At 37.0% G+C, this 24,931-nt stretch overlaps 1 protein-coding gene and 1 long non-coding RNA gene across 2 annotated transcripts in view; one reads left to right on the top strand and one right to left on the bottom strand.

Moving 5' to 3' along the window:
* Nucleotides 1-24,931, bottom strand: part of LOC118613355 — a 66,994-nt gene that overhangs the window by 34,540 nt on the left and 7,523 nt on the right. The window lies entirely within an intron of this gene.
* On the top strand, nt 1,552-24,569 carry FBXO28 (F-box protein 28). Its single transcript, XM_036235420.1, has 5 exons — nt 1,552-1,833; nt 12,435-12,544; nt 14,959-15,097; nt 18,003-18,198; nt 19,931-24,569. Exons 1-5 carry the CDS (start codon nt 1,567-1,569, stop codon nt 20,323-20,325), a joined length of 1,107 nt encoding a protein of 368 aa, XP_036091313.1. The 5' UTR covers nt 1,552-1,566; the 3' UTR covers nt 20,326-24,569.

The following is a 24,931-nucleotide window of genomic DNA, read 5'->3' as shown; positions in this document are numbered from 1 at the left end:
TTTGATCTTTGTCATAGGATATTATAAAGATACAAAAATATAAAAATAGTAAACACCCTTTAAAAACTTTTTAATTTGAAATAATTGCAAGATAGTACAATGGACTCTCATATAGTCTTCATCCAGATTCACCAATTGTTGACATTTATCATATTTACTTAATTAATTTCATTTTCTGTTGAACTGAGAGCAAATTGAGACATTATACCCCTTTACCTCTAAATACTTCACTGCGCATTTCATAAGAACAAGGGCATTCTCTTACAAGATTCTGATAAGATTACCTAAAGCAGAAAATTTAATATGATTACAATATTACTTCATATATAGTTCATATTCGAAGTCGGCTAATTGTCACAGTAATATTCTTTATAGGTATTTTTCCTAATCCAATTCAAGAGCACCTATGAATTTAGTTTTCTTGTCTCTTTAGTATCTTAATTTGGTACAAATCCTTAGTCTTTGATGACATTAATATTTTTGAAGAGTATGGAGCAATTATCTAGATTTGTCTGCTTCAAACACAGGTCATGCATGGTTTTTTTTGCAAGAATGTTACATTATGTTATATCTTTTTCAGGATGTCGTATCGGGAGGTGTGCGATGTCTATTCGTCCCATAACTCGTGGTGTTAATTTTGATCATTTGGTGGTGCTGGTGTTCACCAAATTTCTCTATTGTAAACTTCTTTGTAATTAATATGTAATTCGTGAGAAGTTATTTTCAGACTATGTAAATACTATGCTCTACATCACATCTTTACTTTCCAGTTTTAGCATCTTTTAATGATTCTTGCCTAAATCAAAAATTTTATTGAGATATATACAACTCACATATTTTAAAATTCACTACTTTAAAGTACACAAGTCAGTGGTTTTTAGTATAATCACGAGGTTGTGCAACCATGAGCATTATCAAATTCCAAAACATTTTCATCACCCCAAAAGGAAACCCTGCACCCCTTAGCTAACAAACACTCCTCTTTCCTCCACTCCCTTTTGCCTCTGGAAACCGCTTATCTACTTTCTGTCTCTGTGGATTTGGCCATTTCAGACATTTCATGTAAATGAAATCATACAATATGCGGTCCTTTGTGTCTGCCTTCTTTCATTTAACATTTCCAAGCTTCATCCTTGTGGCAGTTGTAATCAATACTTCGTTCCTTTTTATTCCCCTAAATCAATCATTACTACGATTCTTGAAAGATGATGTTATTCTAACTACATCGTTCTGTCTACACTTATTAGGCGACATGATTTTTATCATCCTTTGTCAGGAAGCTCTTTAGGAAACTTGCACCGGGAGAAGTAAATTTTAACAGACAGGGTTGCCTTGCCCTCGAGTCCTTTCCAATTGTAGGTAAAAGATCACCTTTCCAGGGGTTTACTGCACCTTCTCTCATTGACACTCGAACAAACCGCAGTGTGGGCGCCTCTCTCCGCCTGTCACCCATAGGCTCCTCCCCCTCCTCCAGGTGTCCCCTCCCCGGCGGCTCAAGTGAGGAAGTGACGCACCGGAAGCGCCCCTGTTCCCCTTGCAGTGGGGGGAAGGCATCAAACCCCCAAGATGGCGGCGGCGTCGGAGGAGCGGATGGCCGAGGAAGGAGGCGGCGGCCACGGCGACAGCGGCTCGTCGTCGGCCATCGGCTCTACCCAGCGACTGCCCCCACCGCCCCCGCCCCAGCCCCCGCAGCCGGGGTCCCAGGCGCCCCCAGCCCCGACGCTGGCTCCGGACCAGCTGCCTCAAAACAACACGCTGGTGGCGCTGCCCATCGTAGCCATCGAGAACATCCTCAGCTTTATGTCCTACGACGAGATTAGCCAGCTCCGCCTGGTGAGGCCCCCGCGGGACCCCCGCCGCCCTCTCCGCGGGGCCGAGTCTGGGGAGGGCCGGGGAGGGGAGCGCGTTCCCCGGGGAGGGAGCCCCCCGCTAGCCCAGCCGGCGCCGGAGCGCGGAGCGTGTCCTTCGCGCCCCAAAGTCTCGGCGTCTGTCACCGGGGCTTGTCCCGATTCCGCCCTTGCTTCGGGGCTGGGGGCGCCTGCCTGGGGCAACTTCGCCTTGGGGGGGCCCGTGCCCCCCGCCCGGAAGCGGGGCCGCGGGCGGGGCCGAGGTAACGGGAGTTGAGCTTCCCACCTTCCACCGGCCTGAGCGTGGACCCCCGAGGGGCTCGTCCCCTGCCTTTTGTATCTCACCTTCCAGCCCCCGGCCGAGGTTGGGGGAGAAGACTCCCCCAAAGGCCAAACGATCGCACGATCCCAGCCAGGTTTAATTAACGTATTGTTCCCCCCCAACCACCCAAGTTTCCTTGCTGGAGAAAATTAAGTAGGGTTGGTCGGTTTTCCCCAAGCCGGGTTGAGGTTCCGAGGACTTGACCAGCACCCCGTAATTGACTGATAAAGTAGAGCCTTGAGAAATTGCCATTCTGGCTTTGCCTCGCCCCTGACACTTCCCACCCACAATGAAGCAACTTGCCCCTTGACCGGGGTTTTTTCTCTCTTGCAATTCGTTTTCAAACTAGTGATTTACGCCCACCTGCCAGGTTTAGGAGAGGTTTTATACCTCAAAATCACAGTAGTTTGTTCAGCCAGTGATTTATAAAAAGGATTTGCCTTTGGAGTTTTATTTCACTCCAGAGATTTGACCGAAGGTTTGATGAATATCTTAGTTTAGTCATATATTTTGCTTTCTTTCAGTGAATTTATCTTTAAGTGGTAAGAAAATTAAAGGAGCTGTGCATTTCGAAGTCATTGCAAACCGATTTTGTGTAGATACTAAATCTGGTCGGGGTCATTTTTAAGAGGACAAAGACATATTTCTGAATGTGCTGTGTGTAGCATTTTCTTAATATGCCATATTTTAGGTTTACACCTCCAGTGTAAAATTGATTATAACTGCATTTTGGAAAGGAAGTCATGCTTCTTTTTTAAAGAAAGTTTATTAAAATTAATTCAAACTAATAACCAGTTTTTTTCCTAGTCATCAGCAGTTCAACCATTTGAGTCTGCAGGATGGAAAATTCTTCAGTCGAAAAGTGATATTTCAAAATTGATTGTCCCTGAATTTTCAAGACTCATCATCGTAGAATTTCATGTCAAATCTTAAATATTCTTTCAGATTTTTTTAAAGGATGGTGTTCGATCTAGATTTATGGTATACATTACATACCTTTATGGTGTCTGGAAATTGGGCACAACATTTGATTGAATTAAGCCTTTCAGCCAGACAATGGCTTTGTAAGACTTGGAATGACCATAGTTCTGTTCTATAAGTGTTGAAGAAAATTGTGGGGGCTTTTTGTTCATTTGTTAGTCGTTTTACTTTTTTAAAAATTAAAAACATTTTTAAAGGTGTGGGGGGAGGGGACCAGCCTACCCTAGGGAACAGTTAAAACATCTCACAATTTATTAATAAAGGACATCCTTCAAATGAAATAGTCGCATTCTTAATGTTTAAGCAGTTATACTGTAGCCTTTTAAAAGTACAAATTTGTAGTTTCAAACCAAAATTTTTCATAAGGTGTCCCTTACCAGCTCCACTCCCTACCCCTGAAAGATTCTGCAGCCAGTTTTATGTCTCAGAGATGGTTTTTTCTCTGCTTTTGTAATGGGGAACTATTTTATATTCATTTCTTTACTTGAAATTAATGGATAGTCTTTTGTAGGGGTTTGGAGGTGTATTTGGTTTTAGATTATTTGGTGTCAGAAGGTACAATTCAGGTTAACATTGAAAAAGAAAGATGTTCTTTTTCACCACTAGATGTCAGCATTAATTTAATTATGATCATCTGAGCTTGGCTGTGTCTGGAGACAGTGCCTGGTAGGTGCTCTACATACAATTCCTAAGCAACCATTTATGTCTAAAGAACAACTTTTGTATGTATGTGGCTATCTGGCATCTAAATTACGTAATTCCTTTTCTTGTGAGTATTCGAGCAGAATTAAGGCTGGATATGCTTGGAAGAGAGTGATGTTAATTAAGAACAGTTAGTGTCCATAAGCTAAATGTCAACTGCTCAGAGGCTGATGAGCTAATCTATGTATTGTTCAGTTGTTTAGTTTTTTTCTTCCTTCCCAGTTAGCTAGCCTTATTAGGACCTCAGTCATAATTATGTTAGCATCTAAGTAGAGGATAGGTACACAGTCCATGTACTTATTCCTCTGTATTTTCTTTAAAAGATTTGCTCTACGTTGAAATTGCTAAAATAATATTTTTCAGTTATTTGTACACTTAAATCAATGAGAGGCTTTGTTTCCTTTTGCCGTGAATAACTGAAATTTGACTCTGCAGTTATTTCCAAGGGAATGTCCAAATGCCTTATTAAATCTCTTCTTTTTTTGTCATTGACTATTGCTCCAAAAATGTACGCAGAGCCAAGAAGTCCTGGTTACACAGAAATAGTTCTTTAAATATTTAACTCCTTCAATATATTTTAAATTATTTGGCTGAACACACCTGAGTAATGACAAAACCTGTACTTTGAGTTGTTTTTCCATTAAATCAGACAGATTTGCTGATGCAGCATTAAACTTACATGCCTTGTCAGGTATGAGAGTTTTTGAAACAAGTGGCAAAGGTTAAGAAGTGAGTTCCTACCCCAAGTTAGGGAGCTGATTAAAGCCACCTCTGACTTGTGAGCACAGTGTTCTCACTGAAAAATGAATATGGACACGTTAGGGAAACTCTATCAAATTTTTTTCTGAGTGGTTCAAGTGGAGCGCCTATAAATTTAATGGAAACCTATCAGTGGTTCAGGACATAAGTGTGACTAAAGGTTAAATTCACTAAGTCTTCCTTATTATCTGGACTAAAAATTTCCAGTTGGTAACAAAATACATAAATACATGCTTTCTTCCTAAGATCATTCTATAGAACATTCTAGCTAGTTAAATCTGTTACCCATTTATAATTCCTTTCATATCTACTTCAAATGTTAGAAAATTTGAGTTATAGAGAGAATGGATTGGTAGGAAATATGAAGGAAAATGAGAAACAATGACTTTTTTTAAGTAGGCAAGCTGTCTTCCTCAGATCTCTTGCTCTTTGCCAGTAGTTCTCAGTTTTTTTTTATTTTAAGACACTTTTACACTCTTAAAAGTTACAGTGGATGCTCAGAGCTTACCTTAGAAAGTCCTAGGAAGCACAAGAATGCATAGCACAATTAGTTGTGAGAACAATCATCACGTGCCATGTTGCCTCTGGGAAAATCTACTGTATGTTGTGAAAGAACTGAGAGTGAAAATGACCAAAACATCTTCGTATTATGAAAATAGTTTGGCTTCACAAACACATGAGGACCTTGGGAACCGTAGGGGTCTCTCGACCACTCTTTGAGAACCACCGCTCTGTACTGCTCTAGAGGATACACTCTTTATTGCTGCTTTTTGTTTTTTCCTCCTGATCAGGTTATCAATTTGATTAACAGGTACTTAAGTACAGGTAAGAAATTATAATATTTGGGGGACAATTCATGCTTCCTGCAGATTCTAGTCTCAGAGTGAAGGGGTTTGTTCCATATTCTGTCCACAACATCATTGTTGAGACAGAGTGATCCTTGAGCACACGGACAAAGCAGCAGGATGACAGATGCAAAGACGGTTAATACAAAAACAGTGAGGGTCTTTGGGAGAGGCTTCCTCAAGATGACGAGTTTGTGTTGAGTTAGTGAAAATGGAAGAACGTTCCCAGAAGAAAAAAATGATGTATCATATAGTGAAGTCATTGATAAAGGGTGGCTTAGATTAAGATGAGATTGATTTGGGATGTGTAAAGGTGCAGGTAGCCTAGGTTAGTGATCAGACTTCCCCTTACTTTCTACCTTTTTTGTTTCACAGACTAGTTAAGTTTAAGAAACTTTTTGAGAACCTCCAGGGTTGACAACTTTCGATGGAGGGAGTAAGTAAGAATTTTTTTTTTTTTAATTCCATCTCTTAGTATCATCATTATTTCATAAAAGAGACCAGATACACCTGTATACCCTGGTAGCTGAGCAGTACACGTTCTTACAGTTTGGAGAAGGTAGATATTAAAAGGATATAAAATCCAACCTTATGACATTTGAGACCAGGAGCAAAAGCTATACCCTTTCATAGAGGTTTCTCTCGGCCACCTACTCCTAACATCTTGCACTTAAGACTGAAACAAACGTCAAGCTGTTTAGTTTTCCCAAACGTCTTAGGCTTCTCCAAGCATGTCTTTTTCTTCTACCTACAGCCTCTCCTTTATTTCCCTCTCCTGGAAAATGTCTGTACCTTCAAATGTTAGTGCCTCAGTAAAGCCTTCTGTGATTCTTCTCTGGCCCAGGTAGTACTTCTCAGTTGCCACAGCGTCATGCTTGCGCTTACATGTGGGGGTTACCTTTAGAAAGGCCTGTTTCCCACTAAGCACCGCATAGCCTTTCATCCTGAATCCTGACGCCATTAGACAGTCTGGGATACGATTTAAGTACTTATTTGTTGAGTAGTAAACAATTCTTAAAACATTTCATTGCTCTGAGGAAACTATGGAAAATATATGTCATTGTAAAATAAAGGTGTTTTCTGTATAAATTAAAATAGTGCTGAAAAATTGGTTGTTAGCTATTTACCTGCAATGGAGAATATTGGAAAATTTTTTTAAATTTAAAGTTTTTAGTTCACCCAGAATGTCTTTAACATTTTACAAGACCAATTTAAGAAGCTGAGTGACTAAAAAAAAGGTACTCTTAGAGATTAAAAATCGGTAAGGTAGTCTGAAGCTGGTATATAATTAACATGAATAGCCATTTACAGAAGTGAATTAAGGCTCTTTCCTTGTAATAAACATTCAGTTCCTCTATTAATGAGAATAATGGCACAGACAATCAAAAACAATAATTGGAAAGGCTTTCCTTTTTGGCTTTTAGGATGCATATAAAAATCCTGGGAACAGACTTTTCTTCCTAATTGGTTTGCTCAGGCTAATATTAAAATAAATATGTTTTCTTTCCAAGTGAATATCTATGAGAGATACACAAATAATTTAAAATTTATTGGAAATCCACTGGCACATAATTAACTCCCTTCCTCACACACACACACACAACCTACACCAGATAGGTAGCATTTTTATAAAAGATTAAATATTTTTAGGAAAGAGGTGGCAAGTTGTATCCATATTTTTAATAGATGAGGGAAATTAAGATGAGCTCACTGAGAAAGGAAATGGGGCAAGAGAAGAACCAAAGTGGCTGTGGGTCAATGTTCATTTTTTAAATGATTTTATCCCACGGGTGGGGATAAGGAAGTACCTGGGGTTAACTTCTTGCCCATTTGCTTTCTCTCTCACTTGTATGTTCATTCTCTTTCCTTCTAAATGTTGTGTCTGTATCCCACATAAATTTATTTTACTGAACCATTTGAAAGTAAGATGCAAATATAATGACATTTTGCCCCGAAACACTCATATAATCACTATATCATCACTTCCAAAGAATTTAACATTACATTTTATATTCAGATTTCTCAACCGTCCCTAAAATGTCCTTTTAGACTTTGGGTGGGGGATAAAGGCCTTGAATCTAATAAAGTATTAGTTTCTTTAATCTAGGACATTCTTCTTTTTTTCATTCTTTCCTGCAATTGATTTTTTTGAAGAATCCTGGCCAGATAGATGGCTTGTAAAATGTTCTCCAGTGCAGATTTGATTGTTTGCTCATGATTCACTTCTGGTTTTTGAAAAAGAATTATAGGAAGATCTGGGTCTAGCTCCGTCTTCAGCAGTTGGTAAGAACCCCCATTGATGGCCTTAACATTGCATGTTGCCGCAAGAAGTCCTACAGTTTCTGTGCAGCAGAGTATTAGCTGAGACTAATCAGTTGAGGATAATTATTTCAAACTATATAGCTGCAGATCCCTAAATTTAAAAAGGCACGAATTAGAAGACCTGGTTTGTCCATTTCGCTTTGCCATTAAATAGCTGGACAACCTTATAAAAATCACAGAATTTCTTAAGGCCTCAGTTTTCTTACCTTAAGAGGATAGGTTCTAGTGTCTTAAGTTCTTTTTAGTTCAGGGGTCATTAATAAGCAGCCTCATTTTTGATAATAGCTTCTGGACTAAGTAGAGAAAAACATCAAGTATTCAATTCATTTGAGAACTGTAGAACACGAAATGAGAACACAAAAAAAAACTGGTTCCATTTTAACATTTACTTGATTCTAAAATGTAAATAGTTTCTTATTTTAACATTTTTGAAATCAGAATGCATCAATTTATATGTACAGTATTTTGGCAGTGCTCACCCCGCCCCGCCCCCCCCGCGCCTTTCCTCCAGAAGAGGTTTTATTAAATTGGTAACATGTCTTAAAGTCTCTACAGCATCTTAAATAAAATCAAAGAAATCTGGCATACTATATTTCAAGGCATCTAACATATGGTGAAAGAAATGCCAGTTAGATATCATATATTGTAAGAGTATTCCAATGTCAAATGTTAAAATATGAGAAAATGTGCATCTTAGAATCAATTAAGATTTGATATTAACGGTTAGATTTAACAGGAAAATTGTGGGTTTCACAATATATGGTAAATGTGTCTTACATCAAATACCATGGTGGCACAATAAATCGAAAAAGATTTTTACATATAAGTAAGGCAAATTTTTGATTACTGACCACTTAAGTTAGAAAATGATGAAAAGGATAAACATGGCGTTTTAAATCCTGAAGTTAAGTAACAAAGAAAAACCACACCTCTTCTCATACTGAAACGGCAACTAAATGTCTTCCTTGTAAACTGCTTTATTCCATTGGCTCTTTTTGTTTTTATAGTGCATATAAATGCCCAGATCATTGTCGTCCTTGTATATTAGACTCCAGAATTTTATTTTACTGTCTTGGGTAAACTGCTAAATTGCTAGAATTTTGTTTTAAGAACCAGAGTAATTTTTTCCCTTTAGTATTGGTAACTAATTAAAATACTCATAAATATAGAGCTAGACCTTAAATGAGATAATCGTGCATTGCAAGTTAGCATACATTGTAAGCAGCTACCATAAAACTACTTGGGGAAAATCAGTATATCTTCATTTTTCAGAAGTCACTTTTGCTTCTTTCTGAATCCTAAACAAAAGATGCCTTATCTATTGTTGTGTCTTTGTGTGCTATCAGTCAATCAGTGCTTATTAAACATCCGTGAAAGTCAGAGGACCACATTAAATGCTCTTTTCTTACAGTACTGACTACTGCTTAAAATATTTTGGATTTTGGCTTTTGTGATGCTATTCTAATTTGCTTTTGTAACCTATTTTCTAGTCTTTTTACTAGCTTTTAACTACAAATGTCAGTTGCTCTGTCTTTAAGCCTTTATTTTCTTATCTCACATTTGGGGGTTCTCGATAGTGATTTCAGCTATACCCATGTCAAATTTCCAGAACCATATCTTTAGTCCTAACATTACAGTTGCTTTCAGAAAATGACCAATCACCTGTCCCAATAGGAGATCTTTCAAAAAATGAGTGGCCTTTTTAAAGTTATTTCTCATTACTCTCTGATTTCCCTGCTCAAAATATAGGGGAGATTTGATTCCTCTCAGCTTCGCCTACACGTCCGCTGTATCATCGGAAGTAGTTTGCTCACTCATGGTTTATTCATTTCAGACTTTCTGCCTTTGCCCATGCTGTCACCTCTGATTTCGCAGTCTTTGCCCTCTCTTCCCTCAAAGCTTAATTCAAGTCTTGTATCGTGTACGGTCTTCTTTGGTTGACTTTATCTGGTTATTCATATTCTCATCACCCAGTCAGTACTTATATATGCGTACTAGTCAGAACTCATATATTCGGTTGAGTTTCAAGATTATCAAAATATCTAAATCCTAGTAGTTAACTAGATTCAGTGCAGCAAAATTCTAGTGTAATAAAAAAATTTAGACAGTACCTTAGAAATTATTACAGTAATTGATTTTAATTTTTTTCTGTAAATTTATTGCTGCTAAAAAATTATTTCCATTATTTCATCTCGGAAATTATCAAAAATATCATAGAGTCCATAAAGACAAGAAGTGTTTTTCTATAAGACCGTGTAAGAAGGTGCCTCATGTCAAATAGTTTTAACAACAACAAAAAATAGTTTTTATAACCCCCAAGTTTTATTCCCCAGAAGTACCACTTTCAAGTCTTTGGGCTGTTTTCTTTTATTTGATATAATCTGTTGACTTTCTGCTATGAAAGATGAGATTTTGGCCTGCTCTATTCCCCCTCATATCTCTCTCTCTCTCTCTCTCTCTCTCTCTCTCTCGCCTGCTCTATTCCCCCTCATCTCTCTCTCTCTCTCTCTCTCTCTCTCTCTCTCTCTCTCACACACACACACTCACACACACACACACACACTCCATCTCTCTTTTCCTTTCTCTAGTAATGTAATAAAAGTTTCTATTTTCCTCACATAAAGTTGAAAAGTGGCGTTTTTGGCTGTGTGGTTATTCAGTAGTTCTCAAAATGTGGTCCAGGGATCCCAGAGGGCTTCCTAAGACTCTAAGTCAGTAAGATCTGCAGTATTTCCATTACAGTCCTAAGAGCTTATTTGCATTTTTCACTTTTATTCTTTCACAAGTGCACAATGGAGCTCTTCAGTAGCTATGTGCCGTGATGAGGTCATACTGATAGCTAATGAAGTGTGTGCTTGTGTATTATGTTTTCTAAAATTTTCTAAGGTAAGGCGTTCTCAGTGGATCGAATGCAGAAGCAGATAGGAGGATTCGCTTCTTTTCTAGTAAACCAGATATCAAAGAGATTTGCAAAAATGTAACTCACTAAATATTTTTGAAAAGTTATTTTTCCTTAAAAAGTTATTTATGTTACTATGTTATTTTTTCAGTAGACACTGAACAAATTTGAGAACTGATTTAGTTTTGTTAGAAATAGATTCCACCATATTTTAAATTCTCACTTATTAGGAATTACCCTTGGTATCAGTATTTTAAGTGTATTATGTTGTAATTTATATGGATATTGAAAAGAACTGTTTTCATTCATACTTTTCATTTGGCATGTTGTGATGTAGGAAGTGTCTGTTATTTAATATTAGAGTATTAAAGCTTTCATTAGAGCTTTCAGTAGCTTCAACCCAGTTTGATATTTTTTGGCCCTGTGTTCCCAGGAGAAAACAAACAGATCAGGAGTTTCATCAGCATTTCATTTCTTTTTTTCCCCTCCCCTGTTTAATTCCCCCCACACAGAAACTTCCACCCCTGACCTAGGGATGTTGCCATCTCCCTTTTTTTTAAGAGCTGGATCTCTGAAGGTGGGGCATCCCCTGGGGCCTGGGGCCCCCCAGGGCACTTGGGGCTCCACCTGGGATGCGAACCCAGCACCTTCTATGTGTAAAGCAGAGGTGCTAACCACTGTGCAGTGGAGTCGCCCCCAGCATCTCATTTCAGTATTTGTCAGGCATTTGTGCTCGTATGTTATGAGAGGTAGAAGACAGCCCCTGTCTAATTTACTTGATCTTGATATAGAGTTATCTCACCGTCTTGTATTTTCAACATCCATATATATACAGTGAGAATTAGCATTCAAGTTTTTGACTGAGTCACTGCAAAATTCTCAGGGAATCAAAGAACAAACATACATATTGTGTAACTAGCTCTTGTTAAGAAAGTTGCTGGGATATCTCAGAAGCATAACAACTAAGTATATGGAGCAGTTTTCAAATTAGTACTAAATTAAACAAAACTTATTTAACATAATGTTTATGTAAACTTTAGAGTTTACCAAGTGATTCAGCGTGTATGTTTCACTCAATCCTAATGATGTCCCGGAGTTAGATACTATCCACCTTTCAGAGGTGGCTGACTTGGGCTTTCAAACCGTAGCCATCTTGCTCAAGTATGCATAAAGGCTAGACTCAAATTTAGGTGTTCTGACTTCTGATAAAAACACCACATTCCTTAAGAATTCAAAATAGTTGATGTTCCACTACACATGCGAAAATACTTGGGAGGTTATAACATCTAGAATAGAGTAACTGTCAACAGTTAAATCACTAGTTGAAATAAATAAGAATTCTCATTCTGATTATAGATCATATAAACTTTGTGAGAGATTGGACTTGAGTTTGAATATACACTTTTGACTGAAGAATTTTCTTTGTTTCATACCAGTTAAAACCTTTGAATATATATATATATTTTACTGATATTCAGAATTAGTTTCTGACCATAATAGTGGGGATACATTCAGAACATTCAACAAATACCTAAAGTAAAGGAGTAAAGTTTTCCTTGGTTATATATAATGTTAATTACTTAATGCAATATGGTAAGAATTACAGAGTGTGAGGGATTCACCTACATAACACTGATTCAAAGATTCAAATAGCAAACGGGAACAACACAGAACTTCCAGCCTTCAGTTAGAGTCAAGTTAATTGTCTTTTCTTAATTTCGTTATTACTTTTTAAAAATTCTTCTCTCTCTCCATAGGTTTGTAAAAGAATGGACTTGGTCTGTCAGAGAATGTTGAATCAGGGATTTCTAAAAGTGGAGAGGTACCATAATCTATGTCAGAAACAAGTGAAAGCACAGCTCCCAAGGTATGTTCTGGCCAGCAGTGACCGTTTTCACCTGGGGATTTTGTGCGTTTGTTTCTTCATTTTATTTTTAATCTCAGTAGGAGTGTACATGTTAATTGGCTTACAAGTTTTTTGTAGCAAAGGGTACCAAAATCACAATAAGTGGTTTTTACTATAGTTTGCTCCCTTTCACCATTTCTATCCAACATTTAACTGGAGGTTCTAGCCAGGGCAATTAGATAAGAAAGTGAAATAAAAGGCACCCAGTTTGGAAAAGAAGACGTAAAACTATTCACAGATGACATAATCTTGTATATATGTCATCTCATACATATGGAATACACTGATTATTAGAGCTAATAAACGGATTGAGCAGAGGTATAGGGTACAAAATCAACATACAAAAATCAGGATACACTACCAGTAAATAATCCAAAATTGAATTTAAGAAGACAATTCCATTTATAATAGCATCAGAATAAAATATTTAGTAATAAATGTAATAAAAGAAGTGAAAGACTTGTACCCTGAAAACTACAAAACACGGATGAAAGAAATTAAAGAAAACTTAAATGGAAAGACATTCCATGTTTATGGCTTGGGAAACTTCCTGTTGTTAAGATGGCAATATTCCCTAAATTGATCTGTACGTTCAGTGTAATGCCCATCAAAATCCTAGCTGTCTTTTTTGCAGAGATCAACAGGCTAATCCTGCTATTTCTGTGAAAATACAAAAGACTCAAAATAATAAAAAACAATCTTGAAAAAGAAGAACAGAGTTGGTAGAGGACTACTACCCAATTTCAAAATTTACTACAAAAGTAAAATAATCAAAACTGCGGTACTGACATAAAGAGAGACATACAGTCAATGGAACAGAATTGAGTCTGGAATTACATTTTTAGTTAATTGATTTTCAACAAAGATGTTAAGAGAATTTGGTGAGAAAGGAATAATGGTTTCCACAAATGATGCTGGGATAATTGGGCATCTACATGCAAAAGAATGAAGCTGGTCCCCTTCCTCACACCACATACATTAACTCAAAATCGATCACAGACCTAAGGGGAAATGCCAACGCTGTACTATAAACTCTTAGATGAAAACACAGTACTAGCCTTCATGAACTTGGACTAGGCACCAAAAGCACAAGTAACAAAACGTAGGCAAACTGGACTTTATCAAAACTTAAAACTTCTGTGACTCAAAGGACAACATCAAGAAAGTGAGAGGATAGCCCACAGAATGGGAGAAAATATTATCAGCTCAGATATCTAAGGGTCTTATATCCAGATTGTACGAAGAGCTCTTACAACTCAACAATAAAAAGGCAAGCCAATTTCAAATGAGGAGAGGATTTTAAGAGACATTTCTCCAGAGGAGATACCACAGATCAACAGGCACACGAAAGATGCTCAACATCATTAGTCACCAACACATTGCAAACCAAAACAGCATGAGTTACCACTTTACGCCAATTGGATGGGTAAAATAAAAAAGACAAAAATGTTGGGAGGGATGTGGATAAATTGGAACCTTCATAAGTTACCGATGGTATTCTGAAATAGTGCAGCCACTTTAGAAAATACTTTTTTCCTCAAAAAAGTAAACATAGTTTATCATATGACTCAGCACTTTTACTCCAAGGTATATAACCAACCAAGAGAAATTAAATTATAGCCACACAGAAGTAAAAACAAACCCGAAGTCCAGCAACTGATAAATGGATAACCGCAATGATGGTATTCCATATAATAGAGTGTTATTTGGCAATAAAAAGGAATGAAGTACCGATACATACTACAGCATGAATGAACCTTGAGAACTGTGCTAAGTCAGAGAAGACCGACACAGAAGGCCACGTACTGCATGATTCTAGTTATCTGCCATGTCCAGGGCGGGCAAATCCGTAGAAACAGAAAGTAGATTAGCGGTCATCAGAGGCTGAGGAGTGGAAGTGACTGATAATGGTTACAGGCTTTTTGTGGTAATGAAAAATGTTCTGAAATTAGATAGTGGTGATGGGTACACAACTCTGAATATACCAAAACCACTTTAAAAGTGGATTTTATTATATATGAATTATTTCTCAATAAAATTTTAAAAAGTTTAAATGAGCTAATTTTATGGGCAAAAACATAATGTCTTACTTGTATGACCATGTGTAATTCTTTCATTTTTCTAATATCTCTGATTCCAGCAACCATTAGGTTTGATATCGCCAAAACAAAACAAAAAAATAATATTTTTTCAGAGAGTACTAGTCCTTGGCAGATTTCTGGACATAGTGATTCATTTGTCATTACTATTAAATCATGACCCAATGGTAAATTTCTAAATTAACATGTAAATGTTAGAGTGTTTCATTAAGTATTTTGATTTCTTAGAATTTTAGTCCACAGTACTTCTTCAGAGGTTCCTTTTTTTAATTACAGGAGAGAGTCAGAAAGGAGAAACCATTCATTAGCTCGTCACGCAGACATCCTTGCTGCTGTTGAAACAAGGCTTTCACTATTAAACATGACTTTCATGAAGTATGTGGATTCCAATCTCTGTTGCTTCATCCCAGGAAAGGTAAAATAGAGTTGCTTACCTAGAACAGCTGGATCACAGTGTGTAAGCTTCAAATTATAAAGTTAGAAAGTGATTTTCTGAATGTTAGAATTGTCCCTACTTGTCTAGAATGAGTTTCTGTGAGTGGGTTTGTTTTGTACAGTAATTGACAGAAATATGTATCATGTATGTAATCTTTAGATTTAAAATTCTAATTAGGGAATATACAATAGAAAAGCTTCTGTTTTTTAGAGAAGCTTTGTCAAGAGTTAATACTCAAACAACGTTTGAGCTTTTACTCTTTGTTAAGAGGGCAGAGGCGCAGCAGCAATGAGCAAGGCGGCACAGGCCCTGCCCTTCAGGGTTGTTATAATTTGGGGGAGGTGGAGTAGGAGGGACAAGCCGGGTTTCATTTTGTTTGAGAAATGTTTCATGAGACAGCTTTATATAAACTTCCAGATTTGACAAGAATAAATTATGACTGTATAGCAGTAGTATACTCAGAGCTAAGTAATGGTTCTGTTTAACACAGAAATAAGTATATATGTCACTTATACCCTCAGTACTATCTTGTTACTTAAATTGTATGTCGATACCCTTTTATATGGAAGAGGTAGATATGGAATTAAAGGTTATTTGCAACTTAGTTGATTGATACTAGCAAAAATATCAACATGGTTAGAACTATTTATACCTAGTAAAATTTGAATGTTCTCTTTTTTATTATTTCTATAGATAATTAACATCAGCAATATTTTGTATGTACATTCTCCATTTTCAGTTTTCTATGGTGCTTATTTTGGAGGAGAATCCTGTTTCTTTTCATTTCATTTGAAATATTTGGTACATCTCACGTTTCTTATATTAGCTACAAGTGCTTTTGTAGGATTATGAAAGAGTTACCAGTTAGAAACTTTAAATTCTGATTCTTAATGCCAGATTTTATCCAGATCTGATTTCTAGACCTTAACTGTTAAATTTTCCTGGGAAGGTCATTGAACTAGTATAGGCTGTCCCTGTAGCCTCATTTGTATTGCTTATCTCCTGGTTAAGAATATGAATATTTAAGAAACGTCTTGCAGTTTTCATAACCTCAGAGGCAGTGCAGTCAGTTGTTACTAACAAGAGTTGAGTGGTTTGGGCGTAGTCCATATGGCCTACAGAATCGAAGGTATTCAGTATCTGGCCTTTCCAGAAGTTGCCAGTCTTTGTTCCATTTCATCAGGATAATGTGATTGGAGTGATGCTCTTTACTGTCTAAACAAATGAGGTCAAATGTAGTTGAGTCCCCCTGTTTTTTTGAAACTACTTGTTGACCTGTCACTTCAGATAAAAGAGCAAAATCAAGGTGGCAGCACTGGAGAATGTCTCACGTTTTCAAGATGCAGTAGGTCTCCTTGGGCATTTGCTCGGGACAGCTCCTTAACTGCAGCCTGTGCCTCGCCCACCATAGAAGAGCAGTCAGAAGGGAATTTTGTACCTGACGTTATAATACAGATAGCTTACCTATTCCTTTTTCCTGCCATTGCCCTCACCTTATAGTTGTGAAATACTTCCTAATTCTTAGAGCACTTTCATACATTATCTTATTTACTTTCCAAATAGATTCAATAGTCTAGTAGGAGTTTCGTTTGCTAAACAGTAGATTAAACAAGGTAGAAATTCTCTCTCACCCGCAATAGTACAAAGACTTAAATGATGTCTCTAGTATATTATTTGTTACTGTGCCAATTTAAATACAAGCCTGCTAGAGTGAACTGCATGTGTTAGAAATGTGATAGTTCACCATATTTGGCTTCTACCATATGTTTTTAAAACTTAAAAATATTTTTTATAACTATCACCTCCAGCTTGAGTAGGATACAGCATGTGGAATATTATTTGAAAGTTGTAGAAATAGCCTCTCAACTATTATGCAAAATTTTATGTTTTTCTATCAGGACTCAGCAGCCTGAGTAAAGAAGAGAAGGTAGATTATAAGATTGTTCCAGAGTTGGGTCTTGGCTAGATAGATGCCATAAGGAGAATGAGTGGGATTTGAAGTGGTTCGAGGTATTTTGGTGACTGACGGTTTTGTTGATTAACCCACAATTTTTGGAAGGTAAAGGCCCATTGGAATAGATGTTTCCCAGACTGGAAACATCTATAGGTTACTGTCTTCAGCCATGGGAAATATTTAGGGATAACCTCCCAGGGACTCAGGCTGAGGACAGAAATGCCTAAGGAAGGTTCAGTTACTGTTCCAGCAAGAGAATTAGGAACCAAAATCGTCAGAATTTTGTTTCTTCCCTTGAATGTTATGCCTTGTGTTTTCCCACTGCAGTTATCATGAAATGACAAAGGATTTCTTGCTACCCTTTGTGATAGCCAGGAAGTGGGATTTCAGGAGACCTCATTCCAGTCCATAGCGAGTCTTAGTGAAACAAAACTTCAAGGGATAGAGCGTGGGGCGCAGTGTAAGAGAAAAGCAGGTCAGGTTTTGGGAGGCATATTCAAGCTAGAGTGAAGTGGGTTTGGAGAATTAGTAGAATGTGGGTTTGGGTGATTTCCCTCCCCCTGCTTACATCCAGGATTTAATTTCTTAGTTTAGTCCTCTGGTTTCTTTAATAATTTGTGTGTCCCTTCTTTGCATCATTTATTTACACACATTTATCCCGTTACACTGTGATTCCCCTCAGGACAGGAGCTGTATTTTATTCATCCTGATTTCTTAATCCCAGCACAGTACCTGGTACTTAATAAATACAAGTATGAAACCTAAAATATAACAAGGCTCAAGTGTTACAGATGGTAATGTTATCAGTGACCAGTCCATCAGTTAAATCATCCTATAGGTCTTTACAGAAGTTGTTAAACAAGCAGTCACTTCTCCCCGTTTAGCTATTTTTTTTTAATTAAAAGTGCTAATGAGAGCTCATCATTTTAGGTTATTGATGAGATTTATCGTGTGTTGAGATATGTCAATTCTACCAGAGCCCCTCAGCGAGCTCATGAAGTACTTCAAGAGTTAAGGGATATTTCCTCCATGGCAATGGAATACTTTGATGAAAAGATTGTTCCAATTCTAAAGAGGAAATTACCAGGATCAGATGTGTCTGGAAGACTCATGGGCTCTCCTCCAGGTATCTGTTATTTATACATTTCAGTTTATCTTAACATTCATACATAGTTTTATAACTTGCTTTTTTCCGCATTTAACCATATATCTTGAAATTTTCTGTCTGTAAATATGTATCTACAACATCATTTTTAGTGACAAATCAGGTTATAGTGTTAAGCATATTTGTCTTTAGTTTTCAATATTTAAACTATGCTCTGAATAACAACCTTGCAGCTAAATCTTTGTGCATATCCATAACTACTGACTTAAAATATATTTATTAGAGTAGAATTGAATGAAAAAGCTATATCTATATATATATGTTGTTTGATGTTTCTAGTTAATATGCATTATCCTAAAACAGAATTAAATATACCAGATAAAACCAAAAAAAAATCTGCATGGAACTATCCAGTTACTATTTCAGCCCCCAGAGTATCTGGCTATTACATTAAAAACAGGGTACAGAAGGCTATTTCGAACACTGTCGCTTCTTCTATGGTAGCTATTTTGCAAAAGTAAATTGGGTCCTAGTGCCATTATCTACTGAAAGACTAAATTGTTCAATATCCTCAACCCTTGAAAATATTTTAAATCAGGAAATAATTTTTAGTAAACTACCTCTTGTTTGGATTAGTTAGCTCCCTGGAGTACTCAGTGGGGTAACTGAGTGCCTCTCTGTGAGTCAATAATAAAGCCCATGGCATCTCAGCATTAATATATTATCTACTGAGTATCTATTGAGCACTTTACTATGTCCAGTGGAGACTTAAAAAAAGTGTATTATGTGGTGTCTGATCTCAAGGATCTTACTGTTTCCAGAGGTAAGACATATACAGATTAGAGTTCCATTATCATAGGTGAGAGAAATATTTTAAAGGAGTGTCCATTTAAATGCCAACTGAGTAGCAGAGACAGAATCTTAAGAAGATTATTGTTGGCTGGTCTGATTAAGACTTCACTAGAGGTAAGAATTGATCTGAGTCTTGATGCATTAGTGAAAGTTGGATATAGATAAGCAGAGGGAGAAGGAAGAATGTATTGGTTAAGGAAAATAATTCTGGTTATTTAGATGTACAAGGAGAAAAATTAGTATGATGAGTTTAGGTATGAAGAGGTCCATCTGGTAAAAACCTTCAGTAGATAAGGTTTTTTAAAAAAGTAAGTTGTTGGTTTAAAATATTGATTTTATGTCCGTGTTACATTCTATTATTCCTAAAACAGAATAGTTCCAAAGCCTTTCTACACTATGTCAGAAATTCTTTGCAATAATCACGAATGATGTAAGCCACTCGTTGATGACATCCCTATTGTTCAACTAAAATTAAAGCCTTTGCGTATAACCAAGTGCAGAGAGAATTTAAGAATGTGATACATCTGGGCTTCTAATTTGAATTTTTATGTTTGCTTATGTGAAATTAGATAGAAAATCGTTATATTCTATTTTACCACTCGTACCTTCTTAGTAGGTCCTGACATGTTTTATAATATTTTAAATCCAAGTTTATAACATTAAATGTCCTCCATTTGCTGGCAGTCCCCACAATGCCACATGAACATGAGAATCAGAATTCAGACTCATTTATAGTTAAAACTAGGTATCTGATTAATCCATTCGACCACATAAATTGCAAAGAAGAAGTCATCAGAAGTGCTATTATAAAGATATTCCACTTCAAAATAAGTTTTTTTAATGAAGTATTACTCGCAGCGAGACATTTTAAGTTAACCGACCATTTACTGTTTCTCCACAGTCCCAGGGCCTTCTGCAGCCCTGACAACAATGCAGCTCTTCTCCAAGCAAAACCCTTCGAGACAAGAGGTTACCAAACTCCAGCAGCAGGTTAAGACAAATGGTGCTGGTGTGACTGTTCTCAGGCGTGAAATTTCTGAGCTTCGCACCAAAGTGCAAGAACAGCAGAAACAGCTTCAAGACCAGGACCAGAAACTGCTAGAGCAGACCCAGATCATAGGGGAACAGAATGCACGGTTGGCAGAGCTGGAACGCAAACTGCGAGAAGTAATGGAAAGCGCAGTAGGGACCCCCTCAGGGTCTGGGCAGAATGAAGAGTCTCCTCGGAAACGAAAAAAGGCAGCAGAAGCCATAGACTCTCTTAGGAAATCTAAACGTCTCCGGAATAGAAAGTAAATGGGAACGTGCTTCTAGCTCCAGAGGAAGACCTGGCTTCGTAGCTTGAGCAGTTGTGCATATCAGGACACTGAGAGCAACATGACGTCCCTTAGGCTTCTAGGCTTTCAGAAAACTTCAACTTGAACTCTCATGACTGGGACATTCTTTTCCCGCTTCTCCTGGTTGAACTGATGCACAGAATCTTTTTACTTTGCAATAGATTTGTACTAACCAGACCTGTTCTATCATGTTTTGAGGAGTTAATTTTTTTTTCTGTGCAGATAATGTTTAAAGTAAGTTTATTTGTTCCTGCATATATGCACATTACATAAGGATCTTAAACCAGTCTTAACAGACTAGAAGTTAAGTTTAATACAGAAAATGTCCTGTTCACTTGAAAGAAAAGACCTACTTTTTAAATGGACAGTATCTTGTTTTTAAAAAAAAGTTGACTTTTTGTTATAAGTGACCTTTGTCTGGAATGTCTGAAAAGTAGTAAATGCTTTTTGGTATTGAAGTAATGGGTAACTAAAACGGACTTCCATAGTATTGACTGTAGAAGGGGCCTCTACAGTATTGACTATATATTTTTATAAACTACTGGCAAGGGATTTATCCAGTTGTTATATCACGTTTTCAGTTCTTTTGGGGCCATGTCCTACATTTGCATGGATGGATGCATGCATTGCCTAGGCAACTCACTTAAAAAGCTCTTGCACTGGTATTGATCTTGAACCTGTATACTTCTCCACTTTTTTAGATCAGCATCTTAGTTTACTTAAGCACTTAACATCTTCCGCAACAGCTGGCCTCTGGGGAGGAATCTGTGAGTCCATTTGTCCTCCAGTTTTACAGGAACAAGAGAGCGTTAAAGCCCTTTGCTTTCTTCTCTGCAGGGTTCAGGTACGCTGGCGAAGGCAGAACACCAAATCCCAAAGCTCTTCCTATCCATATCAGACCTCTGGCAACTAGTACTATTTCCTTACTCACCACTGTGTGTGCTCATTGATCAAATGTGATTACCAGTGGTGTGAGTAAGGAACCCAACCTGTGGGATGCAGTTTTGCCACTGAAAGACAAGTTCATTGAAGAAAACTGTACTCTGAAAAAGTATTTTGATCATTTCATTTCTGGGGGATGACCCGAGGGAAGCTTTTTAATATTAATTTCACGCTTTCCTTATCCTATAAGTTTATACAAAAGCTTTAATTTCGTTTGCACTCCTGTTTTGAGCTCATAACTGGAAAAGCATGTCTTGCACTGTTCAACCTTCTAAGTGGTCACTTTAATGACCTCCAAATTCTGTACAGTGGTTATTTGCCCCAGTTGTATATTTTTGAGACATTCAGCTATTACTGTTCTAGTTTTATTTTAATGTACTAAATTATGTCATTATTATTTGACTGTTAAATTCTTTTAAACGACTGTTGCCTTGGGCTTCAGTTACTTAAAATAAATTTAGGTGTAATATAGAAAACTGTCCCTTTCCAGGTGAGAGTTTGATACCTGCATAAAACCTAAGGTTTTGGTAAGTACCTTAGTTGAGTAAAAGCACAAGGTTACCATCTTTTTTATCCGTCCAACATGACATGGTTCTGCATCCTTTAGATTAACCTCACCAAATGAAACTTTTTCTTATCCATTTTTAATACTGTCCTTAGATTTCGATCGGTTCTCTGTCTACCTTTGAAACTCCATTTACAATGTAGTATGTTTTCAATGAAAAACCATAAAGTTAACATCCAAGTGTTTCATGGTTTGTTGGGAAGGTAATTTTAAAATAAACAATTTCCAAAAAATATTTGTCAGCCAAGGTCATCCATAAAAGTCCCTGTCTGGAACTTATTTTCTCAGCAGGTCTCATTTATTGTAACCATAGGATTTAGCCATATTATCATACTTTGGAGGAGGCCTACTGGAATACTCATGGCCTTTAAGTCTGCTTTCCTGGTAATAGGAAGACTTTTTTAAGCAACAAAGTACATGTTTACAGGTTTGCAAAGTATGATCCTTATGCATCAAAGGGATATAATTTCAGATGATTAATAGTTGTTAATATTTAAAGTTGCCTGGATTTCTTTATAAAGTACATCTAGATCCCCTAAATGTATCTATAGTTAACAGGTGTATTTGGCTTTCACAATAAGCATTCACACTATGAAAAGGTAGATTTTGTTGAGAATCCAAATTTCTATGGTATACACCTGTAATCACCTGTCCATAACGTTAATGAGTTGCACTTGTTAATGCATGAATGTTCCGTAACAGTAGGAGAATAAAGCACTACAGTTCTGTTGTTTATTTTAAGTCTTAAACCTTACTTAGACTGTCTAGCTAAAACATGCTAGGCTATTGCCTTGACCAATTTGATAGCTGATGTGCTTGCTTGTGGATAGCATAACAGTATTTAAGGTTCAACAAATCACAAATTATTTTCATCAGCTAAAACTGACACATGTTACAGGAAAATTGTAAATTAGCCTCCTGAGAGAACCATCATGCCCTGGATCATACGTCAGTAATATAAACGCTATCATGTTAATATTGTGTTGTCCTAGAATAACATTTCATAGAGTATTGTCACCTGCCTTGGCTGATTTTCAGAGGAGATGCCTCTATTTTAATGGGTTGTCCCACTTATAAATTGATGCTACAACACTACAGACATAGCTACACAGTGTGAAAAGGCATATATAAGAAGATCGCCCCGACCGCCTCCCCAACAGGATCCTCTGCTTATCTCCTACATGGATCTGGCTTGGTTTTCACATATTCTGAAGTATGAATTATTTCTGAACAGGAGGTTATAGAAGCTTTTTTTCAAGCTCCTCTTGCTGTACAGAGCCTGGAGAATAATGGGGCAAACAAGTGTATTCAGAGTAATCGTGATGTTTTAAAAACTGTTGAGGTGCCATCAGGTCTCAAGTCACAGGTTTTGGAAGCAACTTCTTTTTGTAAAACATGTTTTTTGCAGTACTGAACTTTACAGGGGCTTGCCTTAATCTCTAGTAGTTTCAAGATGTATGCGCTGTTATTCTACGTGTTAAAATGTTAAAATATTCTATGTAGACCCAAAGGTGGGTAAAACAGAGTAATGCCTAAATAAATAAGCTAAAAGGTGTCACTACAGCTGGATTTTTGAGAGAAAATGGACATAGGAACACAGGCTATGAGTCATAAAAAGAATGGCACCTTAAGATTGCACTATTTTATGCATTATTTTATATGCCACTTCATCGCCTGCACTTTATCTCCAAAGAAATGATGTTTGGTGTCCCAGCCGTTCCTTTGTATTAGTAAACTTTTCCTAAGACAGGGCATTTAATCCTATTTTACTATACTGAATTAGTTCCTTAGATGTAGATTCCTTCTTTGAGTTCTCTATTTCCTTAGCCATAATATTTTCTAGGATCTAGGAACTCCTTATCTTGTCAATTTCCGGCAGTATATGATTTTAATTTAATGTAAAATCTCATACTTGGTGATCAGCACGTTCTTATATCCTGCTCTAGCAATGAGTACCCACCTGTTAACACCTCTCAAACCCTCTACAAATACCATATGCTGTAAGTAACATTTGAACCCAAGACTAAAAGGCATTCTGGAAGGAAATATCCTGTACGATGCAGTCTCTTGGACATGGCTATTTCTAATATAAAATTAAATTTGATATGCCATCCAATTCTGACTTGAGATCTACCTATATTCGTTTAGTCCACAAAAGGTTACTGAGTTAAAACTACTTAAAAATAACAAACTTCAATAGTCTACCATTCTGAGGTGAAGTATTAAAAATACTAAAGTAGTTATGAAATGAAATTAGCAACTGTTTGCTGCTGCCTAACATGATCTTATTTTTAATAGCAGTCAATAATGTATATTCATGATAAATATGACAGGCTTAAGGAATGTTAGCCTTTGCCAGTGTCCTGTGAATCTTTGTTAAATTTCTGAAATCAAAAAGTATATCCAAGTTTTCCCTGATGTGTCTGAAGAGAATCATGGGATTTAGAAGCATATTGGTAATCTGTTAGGTCCACTGCCAAAGTATACTGGTCCATATTCAAAGCTATACCAAAAGTTTAGAGTGTTTAAAATTCCTTATGTGGTACCATGTCTGTTTACTTATGCTCATGAGCGACAATAAATTACCAGTTTACCTTCTGGAATTTTCATTGTTATAACCTAATTCAATTTTTGGAAGTGAGAAACATCTCCCGGTCACACAACAGGGTACATAAATAAATGTGTTGTTACCAGTGCTACTTGTTTTCTTTGTATTTCATGCACAAAAGGTTATGGAGCTCAGCTTCTAACAAATGCCCTATGAGCAGCTACCACCCCAGGAAGCGCTAGAGTGTGTCTTACATATGTTACGTGAGCCCTCACGGCCACTTTATGAAGCAGGTTTTGCCCTATGTAGGGAAGTTGAACTTGGGTTAAGCTACACATCTACGATGTTATGCAAGTTAAGTGCCTACGTGCAGTTGGAACCCAGACCTACCTGCCTCCAAAGCTTCTGTACTTCCTGCTACGCTATATTACATTCTAAAACAGCCGGGAGCTATGAAACTCTACATTAATTCTGAACTTAGTAAAAAACATATAGATACGAACATTCCAT

The sequence above is a fragment of the Rousettus aegyptiacus genome, unplaced genomic scaffold (genome assembly GCF_014176215.1).
Source record: "Rousettus aegyptiacus isolate mRouAeg1 unplaced genomic scaffold, mRouAeg1.p scaffold_m13_p_18, whole genome shotgun sequence".
Taxonomy (NCBI): domain Eukaryota; kingdom Metazoa; phylum Chordata; class Mammalia; order Chiroptera; family Pteropodidae; genus Rousettus; species Rousettus aegyptiacus.
The sequence above is the reverse complement of the archived record's forward strand: the minus strand, read 5'-3'. Positions and strand labels throughout refer to the sequence as shown.

Excerpts from the sequence above, each read along its gene's own strand:
- FBXO28 (XM_036235420.1), top strand. The coding sequence starts at position 1,567 with ATGGCGGCGGCGTCGGAGGAGCGGATGGCCGAGGAAGGAGGCGGCGGC. Across the intron at positions 1,834-12,434 it reads AGATTAGCCAGCTCCGCCTG|GTTTGTAAAAGAATGGACTT; the intron begins GTGAGGCCCCCG and ends CTCTCTCCATAG. Across the intron at positions 18,199-19,930 it reads ACTCATGGGCTCTCCTCCAG|TCCCAGGGCCTTCTGCAGCC; the intron begins GTATCTGTTATT and ends GTTTCTCCACAG.